The sequence below is a fragment of the Drosophila subobscura genome, chromosome A, assembly GCF_008121235.1.
Source record: "Drosophila subobscura isolate 14011-0131.10 chromosome A, UCBerk_Dsub_1.0, whole genome shotgun sequence".
Lineage (NCBI taxonomy): Eukaryota > Metazoa > Arthropoda > Insecta > Diptera > Drosophilidae > Drosophila > Drosophila subobscura.
This window is the reverse complement of record NC_048530.1, coordinates 19101996-19128101: the sequence shown is the minus strand read 5'-3', so window position 1 is coordinate 19128101 and position 26106 is coordinate 19101996. Positions and strand designations below refer to the sequence as shown.

At 46.0% G+C, this 26106-nt stretch overlaps 4 protein-coding genes across 9 annotated transcripts in view; 2 read left to right on the top strand and 2 right to left on the bottom strand.

Moving 5' to 3' along the window:
* The first annotated feature begins 783 nt into the window (after positions 1–783).
* LOC117903630 lies at positions 784–2962 on the top strand. The gene is made up of 2 exons (XM_034815901.1): positions 784–2341; positions 2400–2962. The coding sequence occupies exons 1-2, from the start codon at positions 865–867 to the stop codon at positions 2846–2848; spliced, it is 1926 nt and encodes a 641-aa protein (XP_034671792.1). The 5' UTR covers positions 784–864; the 3' UTR covers positions 2849–2962.
* LOC117903629 (dystrophin) lies at positions 2949–5581 on the bottom strand. Its single transcript, XM_034815899.1, has 6 exons — positions 5213–5581; positions 4904–5132; positions 3924–4835; positions 3748–3865; positions 3556–3691; positions 2949–3489 (listed from the first exon to the last, which is right to left on the bottom strand). Exons 1-6 carry the CDS (start codon positions 5460–5462, stop codon positions 3143–3145), a joined length of 1992 nt encoding a protein of 663 aa, XP_034671790.1. The 5' UTR covers positions 5463–5581; the 3' UTR covers positions 2949–3142.
* Positions 5582–7579: 1998 nt separating this feature from the next.
* The window catches only part of LOC117903627 (DNA topoisomerase 1), a 126209-nt gene continuing 107682 nt past the window's right edge, over positions 7580–26106 (bottom strand). The window contains exons 1-9 of one of the 5 annotated variants that reach the window (XM_034815897.1): positions 14435–14784; positions 12478–12725; positions 11546–12391; positions 11257–11515; positions 11071–11153; positions 8957–10086; positions 8633–8883; positions 8377–8570; positions 7580–8296 (exon numbers count right to left, since the gene is read on the bottom strand). In XM_034815897.1, the coding sequence (XP_034671788.1) occupies positions 8194–8296; positions 8377–8570; positions 8633–8883; positions 8957–10086; positions 11071–11153; positions 11257–11515; positions 11546–12391; positions 12478–12725; positions 14435–14461 (3141 nt within the window). In that variant the 5' untranslated portion in view covers positions 14462–14784 and the 3' untranslated portion in view covers positions 7580–8193. Of the gene's footprint in view, positions 8297–8376; positions 8571–8632; positions 8884–8956; positions 10087–10181; positions 10374–11070; positions 11154–11256; positions 12392–12477; positions 12726–12807; positions 12832–14434; positions 14785–26106 lie in introns of those variants that run through there. The other 4 variants (XM_034815894.1, XM_034815896.1, XM_034815895.1 and 1 more) reach the window with 4 other exon arrangements.
* Positions 13289–26106, top strand: part of LOC117903624 (ras GTPase-activating protein raskol) — a 48320-nt gene continuing 35502 nt past the window's right edge. Inside the window, exons 1-2 of one of the 2 annotated variants that reach the window (XM_034815888.1) lie at positions 13289–13312; positions 17059–17144. In XM_034815888.1, coding sequence (XP_034671779.1) covers positions 17066–17144 — 79 coding nt within the window. In that variant the 5' untranslated portion in view covers positions 13289–13312; positions 17059–17065. Of the gene's footprint in view, positions 13313–16147; positions 17145–26106 lie in introns of those variants that run through there. The other variant, XM_034815889.1, reaches the window with a different exon arrangement.

Sequence of the window (26106 nt, the reverse complement as noted above, 5' to 3'; positions counted from 1 at the left end):
TCTATCTCGCTTGCGTTCACAGTCCGCCCAGCACTCGCACTGCTTGCATGCGCCTACATCTGCCCTTGGTTGTGTGTGTGTGTGTGTATGTGTGGTGTTGGTTCTCTCCTCTCCTGCTTCTCTACTGGACGCGCTTCAGTTGTTGAAAAACAAACGTTATGTTTTGATCGCAGCTCACAACACACACACTCGTTTTACAGTTTAATTGTTATCGCGTTGTTAGAGAGAGAGATTAACACATACAATTGATACGTAGGCACAGCACGATAGATATTTTTATATATATATATATATGTAACTGTGATGCACTTTAATGAGGCTACGGCAGCTGCAGTCGGATAATGGCTATATACAGAGCTGAGCTGGACCACGGGCCAAGAGAACCAGAACCAGAACCAGGCACAAGAAACTGCAGCGGGGGCAAGGCTAGCGGAGCAAATCAATGCTATGATATTTGCGCGGGCGGAACGGGCTGGAGGGCGGCAAGAATGTTGTTTGTGGTTCGTCTTCTTCTTACTTTTACATGCAAACATCTGTTCCAGCCGATAGTCACAACTTGTTGAATAATCGGTCGCTCGACTATCATTTTGCCATTTTTGAATGGATTTTCATTTTATGACACTCTTAAGCCAAGCTTAATAAGCTAAACCTGGTTTATTGGCGTGCCATGTTAGTTTCGGTGCTGCATCTTTGTCAAATTTTTAATTGGTTTGCATTTTATATTATTAAGTAGCTGTTGTGATGATGGCATGTATCGATAGTTTCTATCAATGCGTCTGTGGCATCTCTGTTTACGCACCAGCCGCGCTTTTCGATTTCCTGTCTGAGCGCTCAAATTTGTCAACATTGCCAATTGTTTGTGTAATGCTGCCTTACATAGAGGAGAATGTGCCGGAGTTGTTATGTCAGCGCACCAGCATAGCCTTCTGTGCCAATCTGCATCTGGGTCGGGGTCACGGACGCACCGTGTCCAGCTTAGTGCTTGGCCGCAATCTCAAGTTCTACGAATTCCGCAATAAGGAGCTGCTGCATCACATTGATCTCCAGCAAAGCCAGCTGAAACAGCTGACCGACAAACTGCAGTCCTACGATGGTCCCATGAGCAGCTTTCTCAGGCGCGAAGACGAGGCTGGGGCCAGGGCCAACAATCCGAATGCGTCGCTGCCGACGGTGGACCACAGCATGCTGCAGGCTGCCGAGGATCTCCCACTCGGCATCGGCAAGTTTGTGTGGCTGCAGGAGCAGCTGTACATTCTGGTGCACTGCTGGCAGCTGCTGCTGGTGCTGCGCCGTCCCCCCGAACATGGCGCCAATTTTGAGCTGGTGGCCCAGCACGATCACGTGGCGGGTTTCAGGATGGTCAACGGTCCCATCAAGCACCAGGCGTACGTGGAGCTGCGCTTCACCAATGGCAAGCGTCAGCGTACCGACTTTCAGCCAGGGGAGCCATCCCACAGCAGCAGCAGAACCTCCAGCAGCGCTGACTCCCTGCCGAACCAACACTTCGAGCGACTGCTGCAGAAGGTGCACACCGCACGGGCGGAGCTGTGCAGCCAGCGGGCGCAGACGCAGCAGGACTTTGCTCGCATGGTGGAGCTGCAGACCTTCGGCCCGCCCGGTCACCGCTCCCTGCTGCTGGAGGAGAAGCAACTGCTGCGGCGCTTCGGCGATGTCTGGACGAGGATCTGTGGCGATTACCTGGTCTGTGGCACACTCCTGGCCAACATAGCGGGCAGCAATCGCCTGTCCATTGTGCACAGTCTGCGGCCGCTGCTGCATCTGGACAATGGCGGCGGGGACAGCCTCAGCTACGAGCATCGTCTGTATGAGCTGCCCGTGCAGCCGAATGGCCAGCCGCCCGAGGACTACGATGCGTTGGCCCAGTTCTGGTCGTGCCAGGATCAGCACAGTCGTCGCCTCAACTGGCGTCCCGTGGCCCAGGCCTCCCAGCTGCTGCCGGACTGTACGGCCGTGCTGCTGGTGCGTCTGCGGCTCGAGGATCTGCTGCAGGCCGAGCAGCTCCAGCTGTTGGCCATCTATGAGATAAGAAATGGCGTCGCGGATTCCGCGCCGTGCACGCGTCAAATGCACTTGGCCAGCATTGATGTGGTGGCGCTGCTGCAGCAGCCCGAAGCACTGGCTCCCCGCTTTGCACCCGCCACACTGCACCAGGACTTTCTGGCCGTGATCATGACCCAGACGGCACATTGCGCCCTGCGTCTGGATTTTATCGATGGTCAGGCGGCCCAGGATTGTGCGCGCTTCGAGCAGCTGCTCGTTGCCAAGCTGCAGTTCGAGCTGATCACGGATCAGGGCACACAACAAGCCTCCGCTGAGCGCGGTAAGCCAGCCCCTAACTCACGCCATGAATTTGCTCTAAGCTTGGTCTTCCCTTGCAGGCTCCGACGAGGATATGCTTGATGCATTTTATGACACACCAACCGCCACGACGACGCTCCAGCAGCAGCGCATCTTCTACAACAGCCAGCCCCAGTCGCAATGGTGCGGAGTGCTGCTGCTGCGCGATGATCCCGGCCAGCATTGGCATGTCTATGCCCGGACCCAGGCCCGTTTGCGTCTGCTGCTGCATCGCTTAATGCGCGATCTGCTGCAGCTGCACTGCAACCTCTCCGTGCTGGAGTTGAGCGCATACAATGCGGCACCCGCCGATGTGGCTGGCGCCTTCGAGGCGTGTCTGCGCGAGGAGCTGCTGGCCTGGACGCAGCTGCTAAAGCCAACAGAGCAACAAAAGGATCGTCTGCAGCAGCTAACAAATTTGCATCAGCTGCAAATGGCCAGCGATGTGCTGGCAACTGTGATAAGGAGAGCAAAGCAAGAGGAGGAGTGAGATTTCTGCTGCTGCAGGAGACGCTTTGGAGTCCCCGCAGCTCGTTCTGCGATCGCTTCCTCGCAGGATTGAGCCCCTGGCTGGCAAAGCACGCTTTGTGTTTGGTTCATTTAATGGCCAATTTGTTTATGGAATGATATATTTCGATCCATTAGATCTGGTCTGTTATTAAAGCATTGGACTCTGTGATTGCATAAATGGTAATGGCTTACAGGCTATGAAGATCTTTAGATCTTGTGTCAGGATGGATTCGTTTCGCTTACAAACATATAAAACATATAGAAATAGATCGAATTATGTGCTGCTGCGGCGCTGATGCTCCTCGGTCTTGATGATGCTGTCGAGCACGTTCTCCAGGTTCTGTGTGGCTGCCGACAGTTCGGCATTGTCGCTGTAGGAGTCTTCGACGATTTCCTTGACCTTGTGCAGCAGCAGCTTGAAGTTGGCCATCTCTGTGTCCCGGCCATCGCCACTAACCGGATGCTGTTCGAGCAGCGCGCCCAGTGGCAGCGATTGGGGAGCTGCTCCGCCAGCATGCTGCACGCTGGAACGTCGCTGATCGAACCACAGGCTGATATCGTTCAGCGAGTAATCCGATTTGTTGGCCTCCAAATAGCTGCGATTCAGCTCGGCGCCATTAACTGCAAGGAAACGAAAGGATATGCAATGAAGGATATACCGAGGGAGGGACAGCGTTGACTACGCACTGGAATGTGTCAGATTGGCGCCCACGGGCGCATACATATCGAACGCCTGTTGTCTCTGTGGCGTGCTCGAGTTCAGGAACGTTGAGCTGGTCAAAGGTGCAGCCTGCCCCTTGGGCGATGTTGTTGTGGAGGCGCGCTGCAGGCGAAATTAAGGTCAACAATTGATTGTCTGATGATTTGTGGACTGCCTACCGATAGCTGTCGCATATCCTCAATGATTTGCAGCAGAAAACTCTGATGGGCGCTCAGAAACTCGGAGATTTGGGCACTCGAAGTGGTGGAAACCTTCTGCAGCTGTGTCTCCAGTTTGCTGCAAGCAAAAAAGGGAATTCCATAAAGACGAAGACACAAACGAGGGCAGAACTCACGCATTCTGCAGCTGCAGACGATCGATTATGGATTGCATGCGATTTGAGGCCTGACTGGCCAAGCCCGTCAGCGAGCAGAGCTCCTGCTGCGGCTGTTGTGGCTGCTGTGGCTGTGCCTGCTGCTGCTGCTCCATCATGGGCGGCTTTGTCGTCGAGTTGCAGCGAAAACTGCGCGTCTCAGCGGGTATGGGCGCCAGTTCGGGTGCCGTGGATGGCTGCCCCAGGCTCCCACCGTTGCCACTCTCCTGGGCATTGCAGAAGCCGCGTCGCTCCTCCTCCTCCGCTCCGTCGCGTTGCGTCTTCTGTGGGTGGGCAATCCAGCCGCAGAGACGTGCCAAATAGCGAGTCCAACGCTGCGGCGGCTGATCCTCCACAAACACCTCGCACATGCGATGCGACGCCTCGTGGCGGCCACCCACAAAGCCTGCCGCAAAGCAGGGCAAGCAAAGCGACAGATCGCGGCACACCTGGCACTTGAAACGAATGCCAATGACATGCTCCAGCCGGCAGCCGGCGCAGGGATTGCTGTGTATCAGATGCTCCGTGTCCTCGATGCGCTTGATCAGCGCCAAAAGATTGCCGTAGATGAGGAAGCGCGTCTGTGTGGTGGTCCACAGGCTGTGGAACTGCTGCTCGCCCAACCCGCTGGCATTGTGCGGACACCGTGCAAAGCACTGCTCCATCATCAGCGGCAGATTGTGCGCCCCGTAGGCCTTGGCCTCGCCCAGATAGCTGAGCATTTTGCTGAGCGTGCTGAGCAGCTGCTCGAAGGCAAAGCGCGACACGCTCTGGGATCTGCACTCCACCAGCAGGCCAAAGAAGTCCCCCACCATGTGCTCGCTGCTGTACAGCTTGCACAGCAGCAGAAAGGTGATTCTGATCTCCAGCAGCGAGATCGAGTGTCGTCGCTGACTGCAAAAGGGAGGAGAGAGAGGAGAGGGCATTACTGAGCTGGACTCCTGCAGGCTGCTGCCACTCACGGATCGTAAATGTTCCAGAAGAAGTTCGCCAGCAGCGCTGTGGCCGTCTCCAGCGTGTAGCTGCTGGTCTTGGTGAAGTGTCCGAGCTTCTCGCAGGCAAAGTAAATGTCGTGCAGCAGCGAAGTCAGCTGGAAGGGCGGCACCATCAGGTTCAGATTGCCGCCACTGCTCGCCGGCATGCCGTGCCGCTCCAGTATGGCCAGCACCAGCTTGTAGGGTATTTTGCTGGCTGCACATGCGGAGGGAAGTCGTTCGATCGATCGATCGATCGGTGATTAAACATCCTGGCCGTGTGCTGTTGCTACTCACTGTGAAAGATCTTTTGCAGGGCCACGAATTTGCTGGCACAGCGATAGACTGTGTATTTGTATTTGCCATAATCCACTTGCAGTTGTTCCATAATGGCTGATAGATTTCTGCCGCCGCCGCTGCTGTTGTTGTTGTTGCTGCACGCCACTTGTTGCATTTGTGCTGCATTGTTGGTGCCGGCCAGAGACGCCACCGCCTCGGCGCTGGCACGCATCTTATTCAATTGTGTGTGACTCGCAGCACCCGACATATTTATAGCCTATAGTTAATTGCACTTGCTGAACGATTGAATTGCTGCAGGTTTTGGTGCGAGGAGCGGCGTCTGTTTTTCGCTTTCTTTGCTCTTTCCACGGCGTTCGTTAGCGCAAAAGTCAAATTTGAACGGAATGTATGGCAACGCTGAGCAGTTATCGATAGCCGGTGCAGTCGATTTCAGAGAACACAACCTGCAGACCGTTGGCCGGTAGAATTTCGAATCGAAATTCAAACTGGAGTACATATTTTATTTACTTGTGTTTATTTGCGCATGAACTTGGTTGGTTGTTCTAGTTACCCCACCGCAGATCTAGGTCAAAGCAATGAACGCTCTCTTTGTCCACTAACCTTGGTCAGGCATTCGAGCCTCTTCCCTTCCCAAAATCATCCAAGAATTCAGTTTTAAAATTAAATATATGTTGTCGTATGTATATTTGCATCATTCCATTACAATTACTTTAACTTATGTTCAATCGTTTTGTTTGCATTTCTATATTTTAAAATAGTTTTGTGGTTTTTTGTTTTTGTCTATGTTATTTTTGTTTTGTTTTTTTTGTTTTTTGTTTGCTTATATCAATATTGTAATATGCCATGTTTATAATGGTGTGTATTAGGGGTAGGGGGGTACGGGACTACACGCGACAAATGGGGGGGGTTTTGGGGTGTTTTGCCTTTTGAAAGCGCTTCTTCTCACGTTTACTTGTCTGTCTATATACGAGCTTAACGCACATAAACTATTTTTGTTTTTGTTTTAATTACTAATTATCATATGTGGGTGTGTGAGGGTTTTATATATAAATCCTTTTTTATTATTTATGCTAAAGGGGGTAGAGGGGGGCACTCGCACACAATCAATCCATAGGAGGAGCACAAACTCCAAATTCCAGCAGCAGCCCAAGGTGCCAGTTTTCGTTTTTTAACTTTTCTGTTTTGTTTTTTCTTTTGATTACATTTAAATACAGTACAGTACTACATACAAAACATCATCATAAATCATATGAAGGTTGGTTGGTGGGTGGCGGGGGGTAAGGTAAAGTGTGTGTGCGGCAATATATAAAATATAAAATACAAATCAAAGAGGCAAGCGACATCCTGGCTGGACACTGTTGACTTTTCTGTGCACGCACTTTACCCCACCTCCCACCCTCCCACACATGTATATTTTAGGTTTAATTTTCCTCCTGCCTAATTGCACAATGATAAAAAAAACAATCTAAAAATTTGTTTGTGTGTGTTTTTGGGGTGGTGTTTCCAATCGTTTCATTGATTGACTTGCACTTGGATTTTTGGGTTTTGGCCTGCAGAAACAGAAGAAGAGTATTTTGAAACCTGTCTATATTCGTGTGTGTGTGAGTGTGTGTTGTGTGTGTGTGTGTGTGTGTAAAGCAGTTTCGGTTCTCACTTAAATTATGAAAATGTTTTGTTTTGCAAAAGAATTGTTCTTTCGTTTATTACAGTTTTTGTTTTTGTTTTCTTTTTTCTTACTAAAATGATTAAGGTACAAAATAATCGGTGCATTTTTTATCGAAATCAAGCAACGATGACAGAGTACAAGACAATCGGTACACCGTTGAATCGATCACTTATCGATCATTCCTTCTTTTTTTTTAGCGTTTTGTTTTTTGTTGTTTTTTGCTTGGATTTCTTTGCTTACGAGAATTTGTTTTGTTTTTTTTTTGTGGTAGTTTTTGTTTAATTTTCAATTGAATAAATTATGCTATGCTAAAATGTTTTGGGCTACACGGCTCTCTCCCTCTCTCGTGAGCGATTGGCTTCACACTGCACTTAATACATAATCCGTAATGAATCGTAATCGAATCGTTTATATTTAATAGTGAAAAAAGACATTTCTTTTGCTAAACAAAAATCAACTATTGGGTAAACATAAAAAAAACTTGCAAATTGTTTAATTTTATCGTATATGTGATTTTACACTTAATGCATATTGATAAAATTTAAATAATAGATATATTTATATTGATCAGCAATCATCAATCACTAATCACGCTGAAGACCTATTTCAAAATAATATATAGCTATATATATAGATACATTTATCTATATATATTTGTATATTTAAAAAAAAAGTTGCTTTTTTTTTGTTTTGACAGTTTTAACATAGAAAAATTATGTTCTTTTGCTTGGTTGGTGTTTGTTTTGTTGTTGCTTTTTGTTTGTTTGTTATAAGACAGCATACGACCGCGGATGGACGGACACAAACGATTGTTGTCATCCGCTCACATTTAAAGTTCGCATTAAAATTTAGGTTTTTGTTTTTGTTATGATTATCGCACACAGACATCCGCATAACAGCAGCAGTGTGTTACACAGTGTGGACCTGTGTGTGTGTGTGCTATTAGTGTACGACGATTCGCAAGTTAAACTTCAGCGGAGTGGCGCACTTTTTTTGTAATAATCAAACGTGGGGGGAACAGGCACGCAGGAAAAGATCCCCAGAAGATACAGCTGGACTCCCCATCAATATGCATTACAGTTTGCATAAAGTCTGTGGCCTTCCCTTATCCTTTCTGTGGTGTGTGTGTGTGTGTTTCCTGGTGTCTTGTTGTTGGTGTTGATGGTGGGCATGCTTTTGGCTGGGTTGTTTATCCTTATCCTGCACTGTCTATGCATATGTGTGTTTGTGTGTGTGTTTGTTTGTGTGTGTTTGAGTGTGTGGCGGTGTGTGTGTTATGCTGAATATTCGGAGGAGCAGTATATGTAAACATTTAAAAACGATAATTCTCATCGGCCATGTGCACGGCCCATAGAAATTTGGTTCTTTGCGTTTTGTTAAAGATCTTCTCGATCGGTACTCCATTCTTTTTACACCTGCAGAAACGAGACACACAAGAAACAAATGTAAGTTAAGTGTTGGCTGGCAGGGGTGAGGGGTGAGGCAAAACACTTACCAAGCCACCGATATGCGTGGATCGAGATAATTTAGTTTAGATGTGCCCAGGGCAATGGTCTTATTCTCGTCTCTATCAGTCTCTTGTAGTTCCAATTTCTTTAGCTGGTCCTTCAGACGCTCCAGCTGCTTGCCCTTCTTGTCGGCATTCACCTTCTCCTTGACCGAGCCACGTTTGGCAGCCTTTTTCAAATCCTACACGAAAATTCGATTCAAATTTAATTCAAGTTTCGACTCGAAACTCGGGCCCAACTCACATGGTATTCGGACTCGCAATCATCGATGGCATCGCGCTTGGCGCGTATTTTTTCCTTTAGATTCTCCATGGACTTTTGATGGCCCTTCGGCACGGAGCGCTGATGGTTACAGAGAATGGCAACGGCACGATTGGCCCGATTGTACGTGAGCAATTTCTCTGGCACCGTCGCACTCGGATCGGTGAGCAAATCCAATTGATTTTGCAGCGTTTTCGATGCGTTATACGTTCGGAACACCTTGGCAGTGAGTCCTGCAGACACACCACAGAGGATGAGGATTAGTGTGATTTTGGGGGCGAGGGAGAATTCATCGATTTAACTTACCGTCCATCAGCTCCTTGAGATGCTCGTTAAGCACTTGGGTGTTGAGGCGATCGAAGAGGTCGTCGCCCTCCTTCTTGTGCTCCATAAAGAGTTCGAGGTTCTTGAAGACGCGCTTCTCCACCTCGACCTCGTTGTAGTAGCGTATGGAATCCTTACCGGGGAAATCGAACACGACCACATTCTCCTTGTCGTTCAGCTCCTTGTGCAGCTGCACGTGCTCGACACGCAGCGAACAGCAGCCAACGGTGTCCGCCTGATCCTCATCCTTCTCATTGCCCGCTCTCAGGGCCAGCTTATCGATGAAGTACAGGGCCACGGCACGCTGTCGCACACGCATCTCCTTCGATTTCCATTCGTCGCGATAGGTGGCACGAATCTTATCGATGGACTTGTCCAGTCGGCGCGCTGTCTCGTATTTGATGTGATCCTTTTCGCCCTTCAGCTTGGACGAGGGATTCAGCATGATGTACTTGACCTGTCCCTGGACATTCTCGATCCAGGATGCCAGCCAGGTGACGGTATTGTCGTGTCGCACCTCCTTCCAACGCGAGCCATGCGGCGGTGGCGGCACCTTTGACTCCTTGCCACAGTTGATCGAAACGTCGGAGGCGCCGATGCGTCGCTTGATCATGCCCATCTTTGGATGTTCGCCACGACCACGAAACAGCCCTGGGGGCTCCAGCCGAAAGTTGCCGATCTTCTCCTTGTGGCCATCGATCATACAGAAGCCATACTCCTTGATCAGTGCCTCGTTCTCATTCTTCTTGGCGAGCTTCTCCTCCTTGGTCGCTTGCTTGCGTTTCTCGGACTCGGCCTGGAAGTATTCGTGCATCTCCTGGAAATTGCATTTGCGGAAGTCTTTGATTATCTCCTTCTCCTTGGATGTCATCGATTTGCGAAAATCCTTGAAGAAGTTATTGTTGAATATATCCTTGGTGCAGTAATCGTGATTCAACATCTTTGCATAGAAGGTGGCCGCCTCCTCCGTCTCCTCGGACAGATCCAATGGCCGCCCATCGTAGAAGAAGCGCACATTGCGTGGCACACGCTCGTATGGGGGTGCAAATACTGGGCCCTTATGCTCCAGCGTTGACCACTTGACGCCATCTTCGCGCTTCTCCTCCTCCCACCTGGAATTGGACACAAAACAGTGTGCGATTCGACATTAGTTTCGGTTTATACTCCATTCCAGATTTCTTTAGTATCTATTTTTTATCTGTATAACCATTTGAGTCGTAGAGTAGAGTCGGCCGCTGGCTGCTTTCGCGGCAAACGCCTTTTGGCGTCGACTGCAGCAAAGCGCAGCTCCTGGAAATGAAAATACAATATGCGTTTTCCCCATAGACACCGACACCGGCACAGCGGCGACAGCGCAGTTGCCATTTAGCGCAGCGCTAGTCAGTTGTCGCTCTTTTTTCTTTGTTTTTCTTTTTTTTCACATTACGCAAAGCGACGAGGCACCAGGCAGCAGCAGCTGACATAACCTCAAAAGTGGTTTATGTGTTTGTGGGGATGGTGGTGGTGGGGGCCCAGCGAACAGCTGATGGTGAAGCGCACGCGTTGCGCGGCGAATGTTTGGCCAGTGTCGAAAAAAAATATACAGTATGTTTATACAGTAATTACTCACTCACACACACACACAGAACGAGAGATAGAGCGAGAGTGAGAAAAGCGTGTAACCACGACAGATACAAAGGTAAACAGACTTCTGGAACATACTGTTTTGGTCTTTTTGTTGTTACTGTTGCTGTTCTTGCCCGCCATTGTGACTTTCAAAATGTAGGTCAGTGACATTCAAACTTCGGCATGGCAGCCAGGGCACATGTGTGCGCTGTGCGCGCACCGCCAGACAACCAGACAGACTGGATGATGGTGGGTGTTGTGTGTGTGTGTGTGTGTGTGTGTGCGTGTGTGCGTGTGTGAGTGTGTGTCTTCACACGTCAACGGTTCGAACGGGGAATTTCGAATGCGAGTGCGAATGCGACTGCGTGGGCAGCAGCAGCAGAGATGGGCACTGGGTAGACAGAGTGCAAAAGGGTAATGGATGGATGGATGGATCCATCCACACACAGATGGCCAACAAATTCGATACTCAAGGAATGCTTATAGCTTACCATCTCCACACCTCTTCCTCCTCCTCCTTGGCACCCTTGCGCTTGGTGGGAGAGACAACTTCGGTCTTGATCTCGGAAGACTCCTGCGAATGGGAATGTGTGTGTGGGATGAGAGACACCATAGCTGAAGGGGTGGGGGGTCGTTGCGGAAACGCACCAGAATGGGATGGATCAGGGGGCCCTTACCTTCTTGATTTTCTTTTTTTTGTGCTTGCTGCTGCCATAATCGTCGTCGGCCTCCTCTTTGATGCGCTTCTTCTTATTGGACTTCTCTTTGTGCTCCTTTTTGACCTTCTTGCGCGCCAGCAGGGGAATGTCATCATCATCATCGTTGCCATCATGGTGGGCCCTGTGGCTGCTGCTGTGGCTCTGGCCGTGGCTGTGATCGGGTGCCTCCTGCTTGCGCTTGCGCATGGCCAGCGGTACATCCTCCTCATCCTCATCGCCATCATTACCGACGGCCATCTCCTCGTCGTCATCGTTATCGTTCATGGTGCTATCTTCCTCGTTGTAGGTACTATCCTCGTGCTTGACTGTGAACGGTGGCTCATCGGCTCGGAACTGGGACATGGAGTAGTCACAGGAGCTGGCCTGCGACAAATTGAAGCTCTCATCCTCCTTTTTGATAACCATTGCATTCTCCTCGTAGCCGTTCTTGTAGACACCGCCGCTGGCATCGATGCCGATGCCGCTGCCGTTGCCAGGGCCATGGCCACCCATGTCGCCGCTGCTGCTGCCGCTGCTAAGGCCATTACAGAGGGCAGGATCGGTGACATTTAGCTGCTGCTGATGCTGCAGATGGAAGGGATCTGCTGTGTGGTTGATGTGGGCATGCGCTGGCTGCGAGACGGGCTCCGGCTTCACGAATACACCATCATAGGAGGGCGGGTCCTTCGACTGTGAGGAGGAGCTGTGACGCGAACTGGAATGTTTGCTCTTCGATGATGAGGATGAGGAGCTTTTGTGACTTCGCTCCTTATCACGGGAGCTCGACGATGATGATGAGGATTTGTGATCGCGGTCGCGATGCTTATCGCGACTCGAGGAGCTGCTGCTACTGCTACGATGATCCTTATCCTTATGTTCCCGTCGCTCCTTGTCCCGGGACGAGCTCTTGTGGTGCCCAGAAGACGATGAGGATGATGAGGACTTGTGCTTGCTGCTGCTCCCATCTTTGTCCCTGTGACTGGACGATGAGCTGCTGCGATGCGAATTGCTGGTGCTGGTGGTGCTGCTGCCGCCGCCATCACGTTCCCTGTCTCTATGCTTTGACGACGAGCTGCTGCTGCTGCTGCTGCTGCTCTTGTGCTTGTCCTTGTCGCTAAACAAGAGAGAAAGAGAGCGAAAGCGAGAGAAAAAAATATAAATATTTGAATACAAATATGCGCATTGCCTTCTGCCTCTTACCGACTGCTGCTTTTGTGATCCTTCGACGAGCTGGAACTGGAACTCTTGTGTTCGCGGTCCTTATCACGGTGCTTGTCCTTGCTGGAGGATTTATGTTTGCTGCTGCTGCCGCTGCCACCACCGCCACCGCCACTGCTGCTGCTGTGGTGGCTGTTGTGGTGGTGATTGTGATGGTGCCCATTGGTGGTCACTCCATTCGATTGCACCTCACATCCGGCGCCGCTGCCACCATTTTGTACGTGGATATTCTGTCAAGGGGAAGAGAAAGAGAGGGAGAGAAACGGATGAGTATGGCTAATGGAAAAATCCCGTGGAAGAAAAATCAAGAACCTGTATCATCGCTGGGGGAGAATGAACGCCTTCGCAGGAGTTTTTTTTTCTGCCACTCACAAATTAATCATAAGACGGATTAATTGTATTTATTTTTTTGTCAACTTTGTTGCCCTTTTCTATGCCTGGTATGTCTGCTGCGCCTCCGCTCACCACGTGGTGGAAAAATCAACCCTAACAAATTAATGTTTTTCGATTGCTGCTGCTACTGTTTGTTGTTGTTGCTGTTGCTTTTGTTGTTGTTGTTGTTGTTCCCACCGCGTAAGAAAATATTCAATGTGGAAAAGAAGGGTAAGAAGAAGCAGATAAAGAGCCAAAACGATTGCCGATGGCGACAGGAAATGTTCCTCCTGTGGTGTGGTGCTCGTGCCGCTCTCTGAGGTGCTCTTTTTTTTCATTTGGAATAGGTTAAGAGACGACCGACCGACGACGACGATGCCAAACAATGGGCACACACACACTCAGAGACAGTCACTCACACACACACACACACACACACACATATATATATGGACAAGTACATGAGCAACGTAATGGAATACAGAAAATCGTTTCATTTCGTTTCATTTTCTGACTCTTTGGAGCATAATTTTTCAACGTGGGCGCTCTGCTCTGTGCATCAGATCAAGGCTACACACGCACACACACACGAGCGCACACACATGCTCACTGCACTGCAGGGTTGTTGTTGCGATTGGGGGGACCGGGAATGGGACTGGGACCAGGACCACCGCCTGTTCTTATTCGGGGTGGTGTGTAGACACACACACACTAACAAATGCAGACACACGCTTATCAGAAAAACCCTTGGAAAATGATTGTAAGTGCAAGAAAAAATTAGGACACATTTGCAATTACATATGTACGTACATGCATATGTATGTAAATTACAACAACAAACACATGTGATTTGAGTTTATGTGTAGTGTGGCCACACTTTCACCGCAGACAGCCGACAGGGCCACAGAAGTTATTTAATAAATGCAAAAGCAGGGCACTTTTCCGAAGGGGGATGACGATGAAATGATAACCGAAATTTCGAGGGATAGCGGATAGCGGGGCCATATCCAAAAGATAATTAAGTGGGTATCTTTGGCAAGATAAGGGGTGAAGATCATTGGACGATTCGCAATGAGAAGTCTCGAATTATGAAAATACCAAAAGCAGTATTTATGAGCGGTCACACTGTGCCAAATACATTTCGACTTCGCTTTCTTCATGTCTCTCGCTCTCTCTCTGTCTCTCTCTCGCTCACTCTCTCGGGACTGCGGCCTTCCTGCTCTGCGCTACTTGCATTGTCGCCATTTTCGTCAATTACTAAAAGGCCTTTATGCCTTTGCTTTTGCTTTTGATTTTGCTTTGAGCGTTTGCACCGTTTTCAATGTAAAGTGTTGAACGCACACGGGGCTTTATGTCAGTTGTACGGGCCGGAGACACTTGCCGCTGCGGCGACCCCAGGCACGGCTTTTGGGCCTGGCCCGATTTCTTGAAATATTCAACACGTTTGCACTCTTGATGCACCATTTAACAAGTTAATTATATAAAAATACAATACCACGACATTTGCCTTCTTTCGCCTCCTAACCCCCGACACCCAGCCCAATGCACTCACAAAAAAATTACTTACATTTTCGGCAGCCACATCCCCACTCATTTTGCACAATTTCTAGTTGGCAGTGCGGCGCTCGGCTTCTTTAGTTTCAACTTCACTTTTCTTCTAATCTCACGTCGGACTTGTAGTTTTTACACAACTTATGCTGACATGACATCCATATACTTATATATGTATATATACGCTATATATTGCTGGAAGCCGAAGCGCTCCGGTGCTGGTTCGATATGCTTTTTTCCAAGTTCGATGCGCGACACACAAAACACTGCCAATTTTTTTCACAAGTCCAAAAAAATACTTGGAAGTGGAAATCTTTCTCTTTTTACAGGCGCGCACCAGCCACGCGAACACACACACACAGTGTGACCTTTATCGATAGAATATACCGCCTCGCTTCCGAAATATACCGAAATATGCCTTTTATTTTCACAATATACCGAAGCGTGCGCCCACGATCGTAAATCAAATCCCGACTCAAAATTATTTTTAAATTTACAAGCACTGAAACTCGTATTTTATCCAGTTGATAGATTTGTTGTGGTTTGGTACATGCACACATACATTTGCACCGCCTACCTGGGGTACTCTCAACGCAAAGCCAACTGAGACCAGTGTTGGAAGCAAAACAAGTTGGGATAAAAAGTTATGAAACTCTCAAATTTATTTTTCAAAAAACTATTTTGTTTGAGACCATTTTTGGCATCAACAATTCCACTAACACACCCTGCAGTTGGTACCTCTCATGATATTTTCTGAATCCTAGTAAAGCCTGCAAGGTGGGATAAGTTTAAATCTGAATTTTAAAATCTGCAAGCTGTATGGTATATAAGGTTTATTTTTACATTTCAGACAAACTGTTTTCCAGCAACAAATTCAAGCTCATGGTTGCAACGGAAAAATGAGTCGTTATGGGTAATGGACAGGTGAGTGCAGCGGGAAAAAACAGCCCAGCAACATAACAATGCTCCTACGAACCTCACCTCACCGTGCTTGCTTTTGTAAAATGATGGTATGTTAACCATTGGGGTGGGTGTTACTTTGACAGGCACGGCATGTTCAGGCCGGATTTGCCTGTTGTCCCTACCCCATTTGTACCATGCCAGCAACACGTTTGCCAGACACATGCGGCCGTGCGACATTTTCAGTCACCAGCAACATTTGGAGGCGGGGCGGGCGTATTTGAAACGGCCTTGCCATGTCCAAAATCGCAATCGAAGTCGACTAGTTGAATTCTTTATCAATGAAAAATAGTCGTGTTTTCTGAGTTCAGAAACGGTCCGTTGATAGTTTGATAAATCCCACAAAATTGCCGCGAATTGGCCCAATTTTATGCACCTGAATGTGGATGTTTTAGAATTGGCGATTACTTTGGCGGTTGTTGCGCGCGTCGAACGCGCACGCTGCTTTAAACTTTTCCTCCCATCCCGGCTCGTTCCGTCCCGCGCATCGTACATCGTGCATCGTGCAGTGTCAGTGCACTTACATTATTTTGTTGGTGTCTCCTTTTTTTTATTGTTGCTCGAGAGTGTCCAAAAAACTTATGTGGAACAGAGGGCGGCTCCCTCCCCCCCTACATTCGATTGCTGCTTTTGTGGCCGCTGCTGGAGTCGTGATTTTCTCGTCTTCGATGTGTCGCAGTCTTCTCGTGTGTTTAAAAAATTGTTAAAAATAATACACAAAAATAAAACGCATACACGCACACACACACACACACACACACACAGGGGCAAAGACATCTGTACATAAAGTGTATATGTATATTTGTGTGTTTTTGACGAAAGCGATTTCTGGTTTCGGTGGAGCGCGCGCGACAACAAAAAAAAACAACAACAACAAAATAAACTCCGTCGGCCGGCCTTCATTGGAGAATATTAAGCCAAACAATAAATTAAACATACATAAATGTGTATGTGTATGTGTGTACGTGTATATAAAGAAGCAGAAACCGAAACAGAAGAGATACCGATACCCGCAAACAAAAAAGGCAGAGAAGCATAGCAGCTCCATCCACGGATGATCTCCATGGCCCCTGGCGCTGATCTCAGCTGTTAAGAGCGCTCCCCCAGCCAACGAATAAGGCTAAAACAGAGATAATCGCTAAATATTGATATGAAAAGAGAAGCTGAAAGAGATGGCCCATAGAAACGGATAGAAACAATCATTTAATTGTGTTGTGTTGTGGCGTCTTGTTGTGTCTTCGGTTAAAATGGGGCAAGTGCAATACCCACACACAAATTGTATATAACAATAAACAACAAAATTGGCATCAATTCCCGCAAAATCAATAAATATCCAAAATAAATCTCAAAACAACACACAAAAAAATTGAAGGAAAAACATCCCCATCCCCCAATCAAAGAGTCGATAAGAGGACAACGGTGAATGAGAGAGTGAGTGAGAGAGCGCGCAAGAGTGGGAGACGAATGCGGGAGAGCAAAAGCCGGGTACTCAGCATCCATCCATCCCCAAACATCAACATCAGGGCTTAAGAAGGAGACAGCAGCAGCATCCCCAAAGAACAGAGAGAGAGAGAGAGAGAGAGGAAAGTGCCGCAACCACTTGCTGGAAGGAGGAAATTAGAGAGAGAGAGCACCTGCAGCATTTGGAGAGAGCAGCAGCCCAACCACCCACACACACACACACACAATGGGAAGACGAACGTATCTAAGCCGCGTCTCTGCACTCGCCTACCCCAGTCGCGTCGAGGGCTGGCTGGATGTTTGCGGTGAGTAGTTTGTGTAAATATGTTTGGTTAATGAAGTGGGGGAAAGGGGAACAGCTGATGTCGTCGCAGACAGTTGCGGATGCGGATGTTGGATGACATCTTCGTGTCACCTGTGCAAATCCCAAAGCCAAAGGCCACTTTTTGCCTGGGAAAAGACATAAAAGAAAAACCTACAATACACCGTACCCTTGCATTAAGGCGCGCAGGCAGGTTCATGTTTTTCCGTTATCTATCTTTATCTTTCTTTCTTTCTCTCTCTCTCTCTCTCTCTGTTGCTCCTTTGCTTTGTTTTGATTGTTTTTGTGTGTGCTAAAGGTAAAAAAAACGCACACACTCACACCACGGAAAGGCAGGGACACACGGACACCGACGCAGGCAGGCAGCAGGGTCGAACTCCGTGCAGCCGACAAAAGTGTCAGTGGCTGGATCTAATAAATACCCTTAAATTACCCTTAAATGCATATTATTCCTTAAGTAAAACTTTACTGATATAGAATTCATGCAAATTTAAGCATTTGGGCGAAGCAATTTAACCTGTTCAAAAGATTCTCAAATAGTCGGAATTCTTATATCAAAAGAGAGTCTGAAACTAAAGCCAAGAGGAACAAAAGACAGTTTTAAAGAATGAATCGTTACCTTACGAAAGTTATTATCTTAAGTTATTGAAACGAGAGTCAAAAAGTAATGAAGCAGGTTGTGTTGGGTGTCTGGAAGCTGATATCAAAATAAAACTAAAGCCAAAGCAAATATTTGTTTTCTGCGACATTTTCCTCTAAATATTTATGTTTATTTGCACTTACAAATGTACCTCATAGCTTACCCTATCTTGTATTTCTTGTAGTATTCAATTTCTTTATTGTTAAAACATAACCTGCTTTATTTATTTACTGCCACTGCACTCGTTACACTTCAGCTGAAATTACGGAAAAAATATTCAATGTAATCTCACAAAATAGGAGGAAACTTTGAATCTTGGTCAGAGCCAGGGGCATAAAGAAAGCAGCCAAGCCCCTGGACTTTGGAAATTGGCCCCAATTGTGGACTAGATCGTCATTAGACGAAATTCACAGCAAAAAATCTGCAATAACGGTAGAAAAATGTGTTCCATCACTGCAACAGCTGTTGCAACAAAAGCTTTCCTGCGTAAAATCCTGCATTGAAAACATAACTTTCAATGTGTGTGGAACTACCATTGGAAAGCTGGTCCGCTCCTTACCCTCATCGAATTTGACACATTTTGTTGCTTGTTCGAACTGTCATGCACAGACATGCGGATTAGCAATAACGAAGGGGGGCACGGCATGGCACGACGCATTCTCACCCACACAAACGATCGCCGGCGATAAGTGGCAAGGTTTCCCCGTCGGTCGTCGTCTCGTACCAAGGCAAAATTCAGGGAGCATGAAGGCAGGGGCAGAGAGGCAGTGGCAGTGGCAGTCGGTCATGCATGGGTATGGAAGCTCTTTTATTGCCATTTTTGGATTACATTTCAGTAGATATTATTTTTCTGTGTTACGGTTATTGGCAGCGGAAGGAAGGACGGAAGGAAGGTGTGTTGTGTGTGCGTGTCAAGGTCACATATCTGGCATTCTAACCTTTACCCTTTACCCTTTCGCCTCTTGACTCTCCTGTCTCGTGCTCTGATTTGCTTTGGCTTTGTTGTCTTCTCTTCCACCTACAATCCACTGGAGACAGAGACTAAGAGGGAGAGGAAGAGAGAAAGAAGAGAGAACAAAAATCATTCATGTTGTGGCCTGCCTGTCGATGTTTCGTGTTGCCCGCTGGCTTTGACATCATTTTTCTGTCATGTTTCCATGTTTTATGTCGTTATACCCTGTTTTTTTTTTGGGTTGGTGGCTTACAAATGTGCGGTAGGCAGGTTAGTTTTTCTGGAATCATTAATTTACTTAGGTTTACGCCTAAAATCTAACAAACTGACGATTTTCAATTGGCTTCTGGCTTTGGCTTTTGGTACCAGCTTTCCATTAATATTTTTTTAAATTACTTGAGTTCCTCTATTTTCTCTGTCAATCATATCCACCGCATCATAGGGTATCCCTCCAGTAGAGTATAATTTCTTCTATTCTTTCGTTTGCTTCATTGGTTTGCATGTCACTTGGCCATCATCTGCTAGCAAAGCAGCCACAAACCGAAACTCAACTCAACTTAACTCTTGCTTGTCGTTTGGTTTTGCTTTTGGCTTTGGCTTTGGCTTTGGTTGGAGTTCTTTTGCAGTCGTTTGACGTTTAGAAATTGGTTATGGGGCCATTTGCGTACGAACAAAGTCATGCCAAAAGCGTTAAAAGGAAGACACGAGACGAGAACGAGGCACACACACACAAACACACACACACACACACAGGGAAAGGGAAGAAGAGAAATCGAGAGACTTCAATCGAAAGACCAAGAAGTTGCAGAGGAACGGTACGGAACGGAACGAAACGAAACAACAAAACGTTGAACGGATTGAAGGCAACACCATGGAGATGGCGTCATTAACGATCCAGCTTTTTGTTGTTGTTGTGGTTGCTGTTGTTGTTGTTGTTGTCGTGACACACTTTGTGGCCAAACACACACAAACACACCCAGCTGCCGCACTGCCCCTGCATGTGCTCCAATTTGATTTTTGTGTCGAACACCTTGCCACAGATTGGGAGCACAAGTGTGTGGAGTTCATTGAGCCACCCAAAAACTTTCATTGCAAAAAGGAAAAGGAAAACGTCTTCCCTCCGTTTCAATCTACGATCTGTGTCTGCCTGTGGATTTGACCCACTGGATCGGACGGGATGGTGGGCATTGGATGGCGTCTAGAAAGTGAAACATGAAGTGGAACTGGCTTTTGGATTGCTTTCAGCATCGGCATCGGATGTCGGTCTATATGGGTGCGGCGGCACTGCACTGCAACTGACTGGGCTACAATTTTCTATTTTCAAGTATCGAATGCGTTTGCCCCTCCGTTCGCCATCGTCCATCGTTCGTCGCTCGTTGTCGTCTTAGCCGTTTGTCGTTTGTTTGTTCATTGCAAAATGTTGCCTAACAACTTTCTATGAAAAAATTCACTTTTTCCTTTCAAGTGTTTTCTGGGTGCAGGGGAAACGGGAAGGGAGTTCCCCCTAAAAGCCGGGTTTTCGTTTGGGCTTTTAGCAAAACAAAAAAAGCAAAATCGAACTCGAACTCGAATAGATTAACACATTGCCGACGTCTCCGTCGCTTCTCAGGTGGAAAAAAAAGGAAATTTTAGTCGTCCAACAAATAAATAAACAAACAACTCAAAAAGCCCGTTTTTGTGACATGGCTAGACTCAAGACGATCGAAGTACCCACAAGGGAAATACAACAGAAATATATAGTGTTTACGGAGATACTTTTCAGTGGAGATCTTACAAAAACGAAGTCTGCATTCTCGGGGATTCTCTTGGCCACTTTTCGCTTGTGCAATTGCTGAGCAATAATTTCCATTACGGAATTATTCGACGGAATTCCCACAGCATACCCTCGCTCAGCCAGTACCCCGTACGGATAGGCCGGTAGACGAAAAAAATTAAAACAAAAACCCGTTTCCAAGCAGCGCCCAGGCACTTGCTCATGTGAAATTACAACCAGATTTACCAGATGGGTATGGATCATACTCGTACACATGTACCATGTATTGTGTATACCCGCGTACACCCGGTAGACCCGTAAACTCAACAAAAATTCAATCAAAAACACTTGTTCTCTACAAAAATAAACCAAATATTATACGGAACAAAAAACAATGAGAAATGAGTAGAGGTTTGTGGGGAATTTTGAACAAAAGAAAGACATCTTACAGCCGTTGAGAGAGCAGATATATACAAAAATATGTACAGACGTCATCTGATATATAAATACAACCAGAAGAAGTGCAGCTAAATATTTATTACATTCTTGATGTTGATGTTGATCATGCCATCAAAATGTAGCCTTTCAAGCAGATGCGATAAAAATACATACAGACACAGTACATTCTAATGAATTCTTTTGCAGAGCCATTAAAATTCGTAAAGAAGACTCTTTTATGTTGCAAAAAAAATTACAAGAAATAGCGCGAAAAACTGCTCTTAAAATCCATCAAAATCTTGTTCGTAAACTACAAACTTCTTGCAAAGAGTCCCGCTTTTTCCTTTTGTACCAGTGACAGCGTCATCGTTGGAAGTAAAGAAATATAAATAATAAAAGCAGAAAAATCTACAGCAATAATGAATTGACAAATCAACAAAGGCAGCAGCAGCAGGCAGACAGACAGACAGACACACAACCCAGATATATTCGTGATAGATATTACATGATGCGAAAATCCAAAGTTATGCTATAATTCTGCATTGTTCGGCCAGCGACTGTTTGCTGTTTGCTGTGGCTGTTGCTGGGAGTAAGGGGGCTACTTGGAGGCTACTGTTGCCGCTGTGAGAGTTGGAGCTGCGGCTGCTGCTGCTGCTGCTATTTGGAGCAATTTTTTTGTTGTTTGCAGCATTTCGTTGGCTTGTTTGTTTATTTTTTTTCAAACGTTTCGCATATTTGCCATAATTCCCATAAACCTAATTAAATGCGTGTTCATTCGTTCGACTTATGCAATGCTCTGACTCGGCTGTACTGGAGGCTTGCGTGTGCCCGTGCCCGTGCCTAATGCTCTCTATCTTCCAATAGTTATTTGTATATTGTGTATATTTATATGCATCTGGGTCAGGCGGGGTCACCGCCCACCCCTCCCAACAACAACAAAAAAGAGAAGAAAAGACAAATGCAACATGTTGTTTTTGGGGGCAGACGCTGATGATTCGGGTGGGACAGCTGCAACATGCGGAAGCGCAGGGCAGCGCAGGGCGACAACAGAAACCAAATAAAGTAAATAAAAACCTTATAGAACCAATCAAGCCACACAGCCATATGTTACGACTAGAGGATACCTCAAGCCCTCTCCGTATCAGAAATCTATGCAAAAATTATGTTACACCGATGGGTTATATATTTACGAACCTGAGAGATCGAAATCTAAGCAATTTGGCATCGATATGGTTCTTAATAATACATATTCCCAGTGCTCTGTGATTCGGTGGCAAATGTTTCCCTTCGCTTAAGGGAAAATCCATCCCAAAATTATATTATGCAGAATCGAAAGATAATCTTAGCCGGAAAAATATTTTGAAAGTAGAAAAAGCTCCACCAAATGGAAGACCATTATCTTTTCCAAGGAACAGACCAACTTTTATCCACAGTCTATCCATTTTCGCGTCCATTATACCCTCACAAAATTCAATGGGTATGCCCAAACATATTGGTTCTTCTGTTTGTGGTTTAGTCGAACAATCTGCTTAGAAGGGAAGTCCGACAGCAGACAGACAGCCAGCCAGCCAGCCAGCCAGACATTGGTTCCATTCGCTCCGTTTGACACCCACACAAAGCACAGAATGTTGATGCCACACACAGATGACGCATAGCATAAATTATTTTAAATTAGTTTTAATTGGCAAAATGTCTTTTTTGGTGCGCCTTAACATTTAATAATTGAATTTTCGTTCCATAAGGCAATGCGGATGCAGATGTAGATGCAGATGGAGATGGTTACAGAAATTGTAGGGGAACCCATTCGAAACTCGAAATTATTTGTAACATAATGAAGTCATTATTTTATATTTTCTTAATGATAAGCCAAGACATATAAATATTAGGATGGGTAAATGAGGCTGAAATTTCCATTTTGTGTAGATATTTTGTGGATTCTTTGAACCAACATTTGAACGTCAGAAGTGTAAATGATCCGCGAATTGCGGTCTCTGAAGTATCTGGGTATTACTTCATTGCCAGCTAAATGAATATCTTTTATGGCCAAGTGTTTTGTTTATAGACCAGTTCCACTTGAAAGTTAATATTATGCTGAAATGTGACAGCTCCATGCGACTGTCACATATCAGTGGAAAAGTTTTAGGTCTTAAATTCTTATCAAAGATTGATGGGTGTCTTGCAGCAAGGGCTCCGATTCTCCCTGACATATTATCCACCATAAAAACTACTCTTGTTTAGTCTATTTGTGCGAATAATAGCTTTTGTTTGTCACTCAATCCCTCCTTCCTCGATTAAATAAGAAACAGATCTCGCTGGGAAATGAATCTCGGAATCTAAATACGAATCTCTCCCTGGTTTGGTATTTGTATCTTATCTGAATGTGCCGTCCCCTCCCCCCTTCTGGACGCATCAAAAATGCTTTACGATCCGCATCGAAAGATACAATAGTTTATAAAATGTTGGAATGCTCACGAAGCACAAGCGGAGAGCGGAGCCACTATCATCGGAAGCGTCTTATCGAGAGGCGCTGTGCGGAGGGGGAAGGCCTTCACATTCACTACTCAGGAGATTCATTATTTGTTTTTCCAGTGCCCCCAAACCATCAAAACGGTAGCCATTTCCCTCTCTTGGTTTCGGTCTCGAGCTTCCAGCTCCACCTGTTGCCATGAGGCTCAGTGCACAAGAAAATCAGAAGAAAAGCAGAAGAACAAAAAAAAAAACGCTGACAAAGTGCATTGAACTCGAGAGCTCAAAAAGCGAGAAATTCTTATGCAAAAATCAAAATGAAAAACTACAGCGTGGCGACATCTAAAATACCCTTTCAGGAGAGATAAACTAGAAACAATATTTTGAAGGCATAAAGCCCACGATTTCCACAAAATAAGTTTCCCCCATTAAATGTGCGAGATTTTTCTTCATAAACTTCTGCGCCTAATGCCTAATATCGCATGGTCTGAGCACTTTTATAATGAAGAAACAAACAACTAAAGAGCAGACGGACGTCGTGGGGCAACGAAAAATTAACGCAAAATTTGCTGAGCCATGATCGGTCGGTATGAATTACGGAGTACCATTACCAGTACCAGCACCTCTCTCTCTCTCTCTCTCTCTCTCTCTCCTCCTATCTCTCTGTGCTCTGTTCTGCTGTCTTCACAATTACTTACAATATTTATGTTAAATGTTAAATGGACAGACGGGCGCCGCCGGTCCGCTAGACTTGTAGAACTGTGAAAATAATTCGCTTCTTATAAGCAACAAAAAAAAAAAAAAAAACGCATACAAAAAAAAATGAAAAGAATTTCAACAAGTCAGGCTCGGGAAAAAGAAAGAGGATTTTTCTGGTGAGTTGAGAGGAGCTTTTCTGAAGACTTACAAGGGGGGAGCCAAATGAAAGGTTTCTAGAGAGTTCAGAGAGCGTAATTGAGCGGAGTTCATGATCATTTGTACGTACATTTGTATGTGTGTGGCTCCACTAGAGATGACAGTTTGGGCGGTTAATCTAGTTGAAGTCAGTGAAAGGGAATCAATCTCTCTCTCGTTCTCTTCCCCAGTGTGGCTTAGCCATTGAGAATTTTACAAATACAATTTGCAGTCATGTGTGGCAACTGAAACTGCATTTTAGATATTAAAGGTTTTCCTTAGTCGTTGATCTGCTCGTGACTCACGTGCTGCATCACGTGGCCATCCCTAGAATCTCGTAAAATTAAAACAGTTTGTTGTTGCTGCTTCTTGCACATTGTTATCTCATTCATTCTTATTGAGTGGGAGAGAAGTGGCAGAGGAGAAAGCTCTCGATGAAGAGGCTAAGCACACGACCGCAGCCGAATGCCTGGCTGGCGAACAAGAGACACAGAGAGAGAGAGAGAGAGAGAAGAGTGTTGGTTCAACATGGTTACACATTCTCATTGTAACTCTTCCGCCTACATACGAGTATATGTACATGACGTTCTCAATCTTATTCGTATTCCTCTTTCTTCCATTGTTTCGCTTTGCCTTTTCCATCATCCAGACTATTTTCAGAGGTTAGTTATGAATGATTTTGCACATCTGCACACCTCCACAGTGTACACTGAGCACATCTTTCCCTTTGTTCTTATGGATATTATTAGTATTACATACTACGAATTGCTATTATTATTAATCCAAGTCATTATTTCATCTCAAAACATATTTATTTTGATGTTTTGTGCCGGCCAGTGGGACTGAGAGTCGCCGCCTCAATATGAATGAACGCTCTTCACATCAATCGAAATAAAATGCCTCCGTTCGCTTATGGAACATTTGTGCAGCGAGTAATGAACAACCCATCTGCACAATTATCAAAACCTGCGGACTCTTCCTGCTTATTTTAATGTGTATTATTGTTAAGTTGTTTAATTATTCACTTGTTCATTAGAAACGAATTCACTGCAGCTGCAGCAGCCACAGATACATAAATAGTATCTGGCTCTAGCTCTAGTTGCATGTGTGCCCCCGCTGTTTTAAAGCAACATGCAAGCGCCACGAACCAAGATCTGAGACGTATTGCCGTTGCCTGCCACCACCTGTCATGTGATTGTGCGGCAGGTCAGTGTGATAGAGGTGCTGTGCAGGTGAGAGATCTTTCACACGACACGCTATCTGGGGGGGGTCTTCATTTATCGGGTTATCTCAGCCCCAATCTATCACACATTTGAGAGCGTCTTTTTAGATAATTTAAAAACTAATTTGTATGCTTACGTGACGTTTTTTGAGTTAATTAAAACAAAGAACGTGTTTTTTTTGTACCCGGATAACTGAAATCTTTTGAATGTGTTGCAAGATTCTAAGCCTGTCAATTGCCATATTTTTACCAACAAAATAACATTTCGCGCGCAGATATCCAACAAAATATGGATTAAAATGAAAATTGTATAAACTTTCAGAGGGTTTTTGATTCAAGTCAACGCTTTACCTATATATAAGATATGGTGTAATGTTTAGGCAGTCCCAAATGTATGCAACATATTTTTAAGAACAAGTGTAGCATCGGGTTAGAGCGAAACTAGCACTCTTTTAGGCGTTGTCGAGAAGAATGTGCTTTATCGTTGCCTACTCTTGGGCGGCTCAAATGAACTGCGCTGCAAAATGTAAAACTTTTCAAAGTAGAAACTACAATTTGTAGGGACAACAATATTATTATA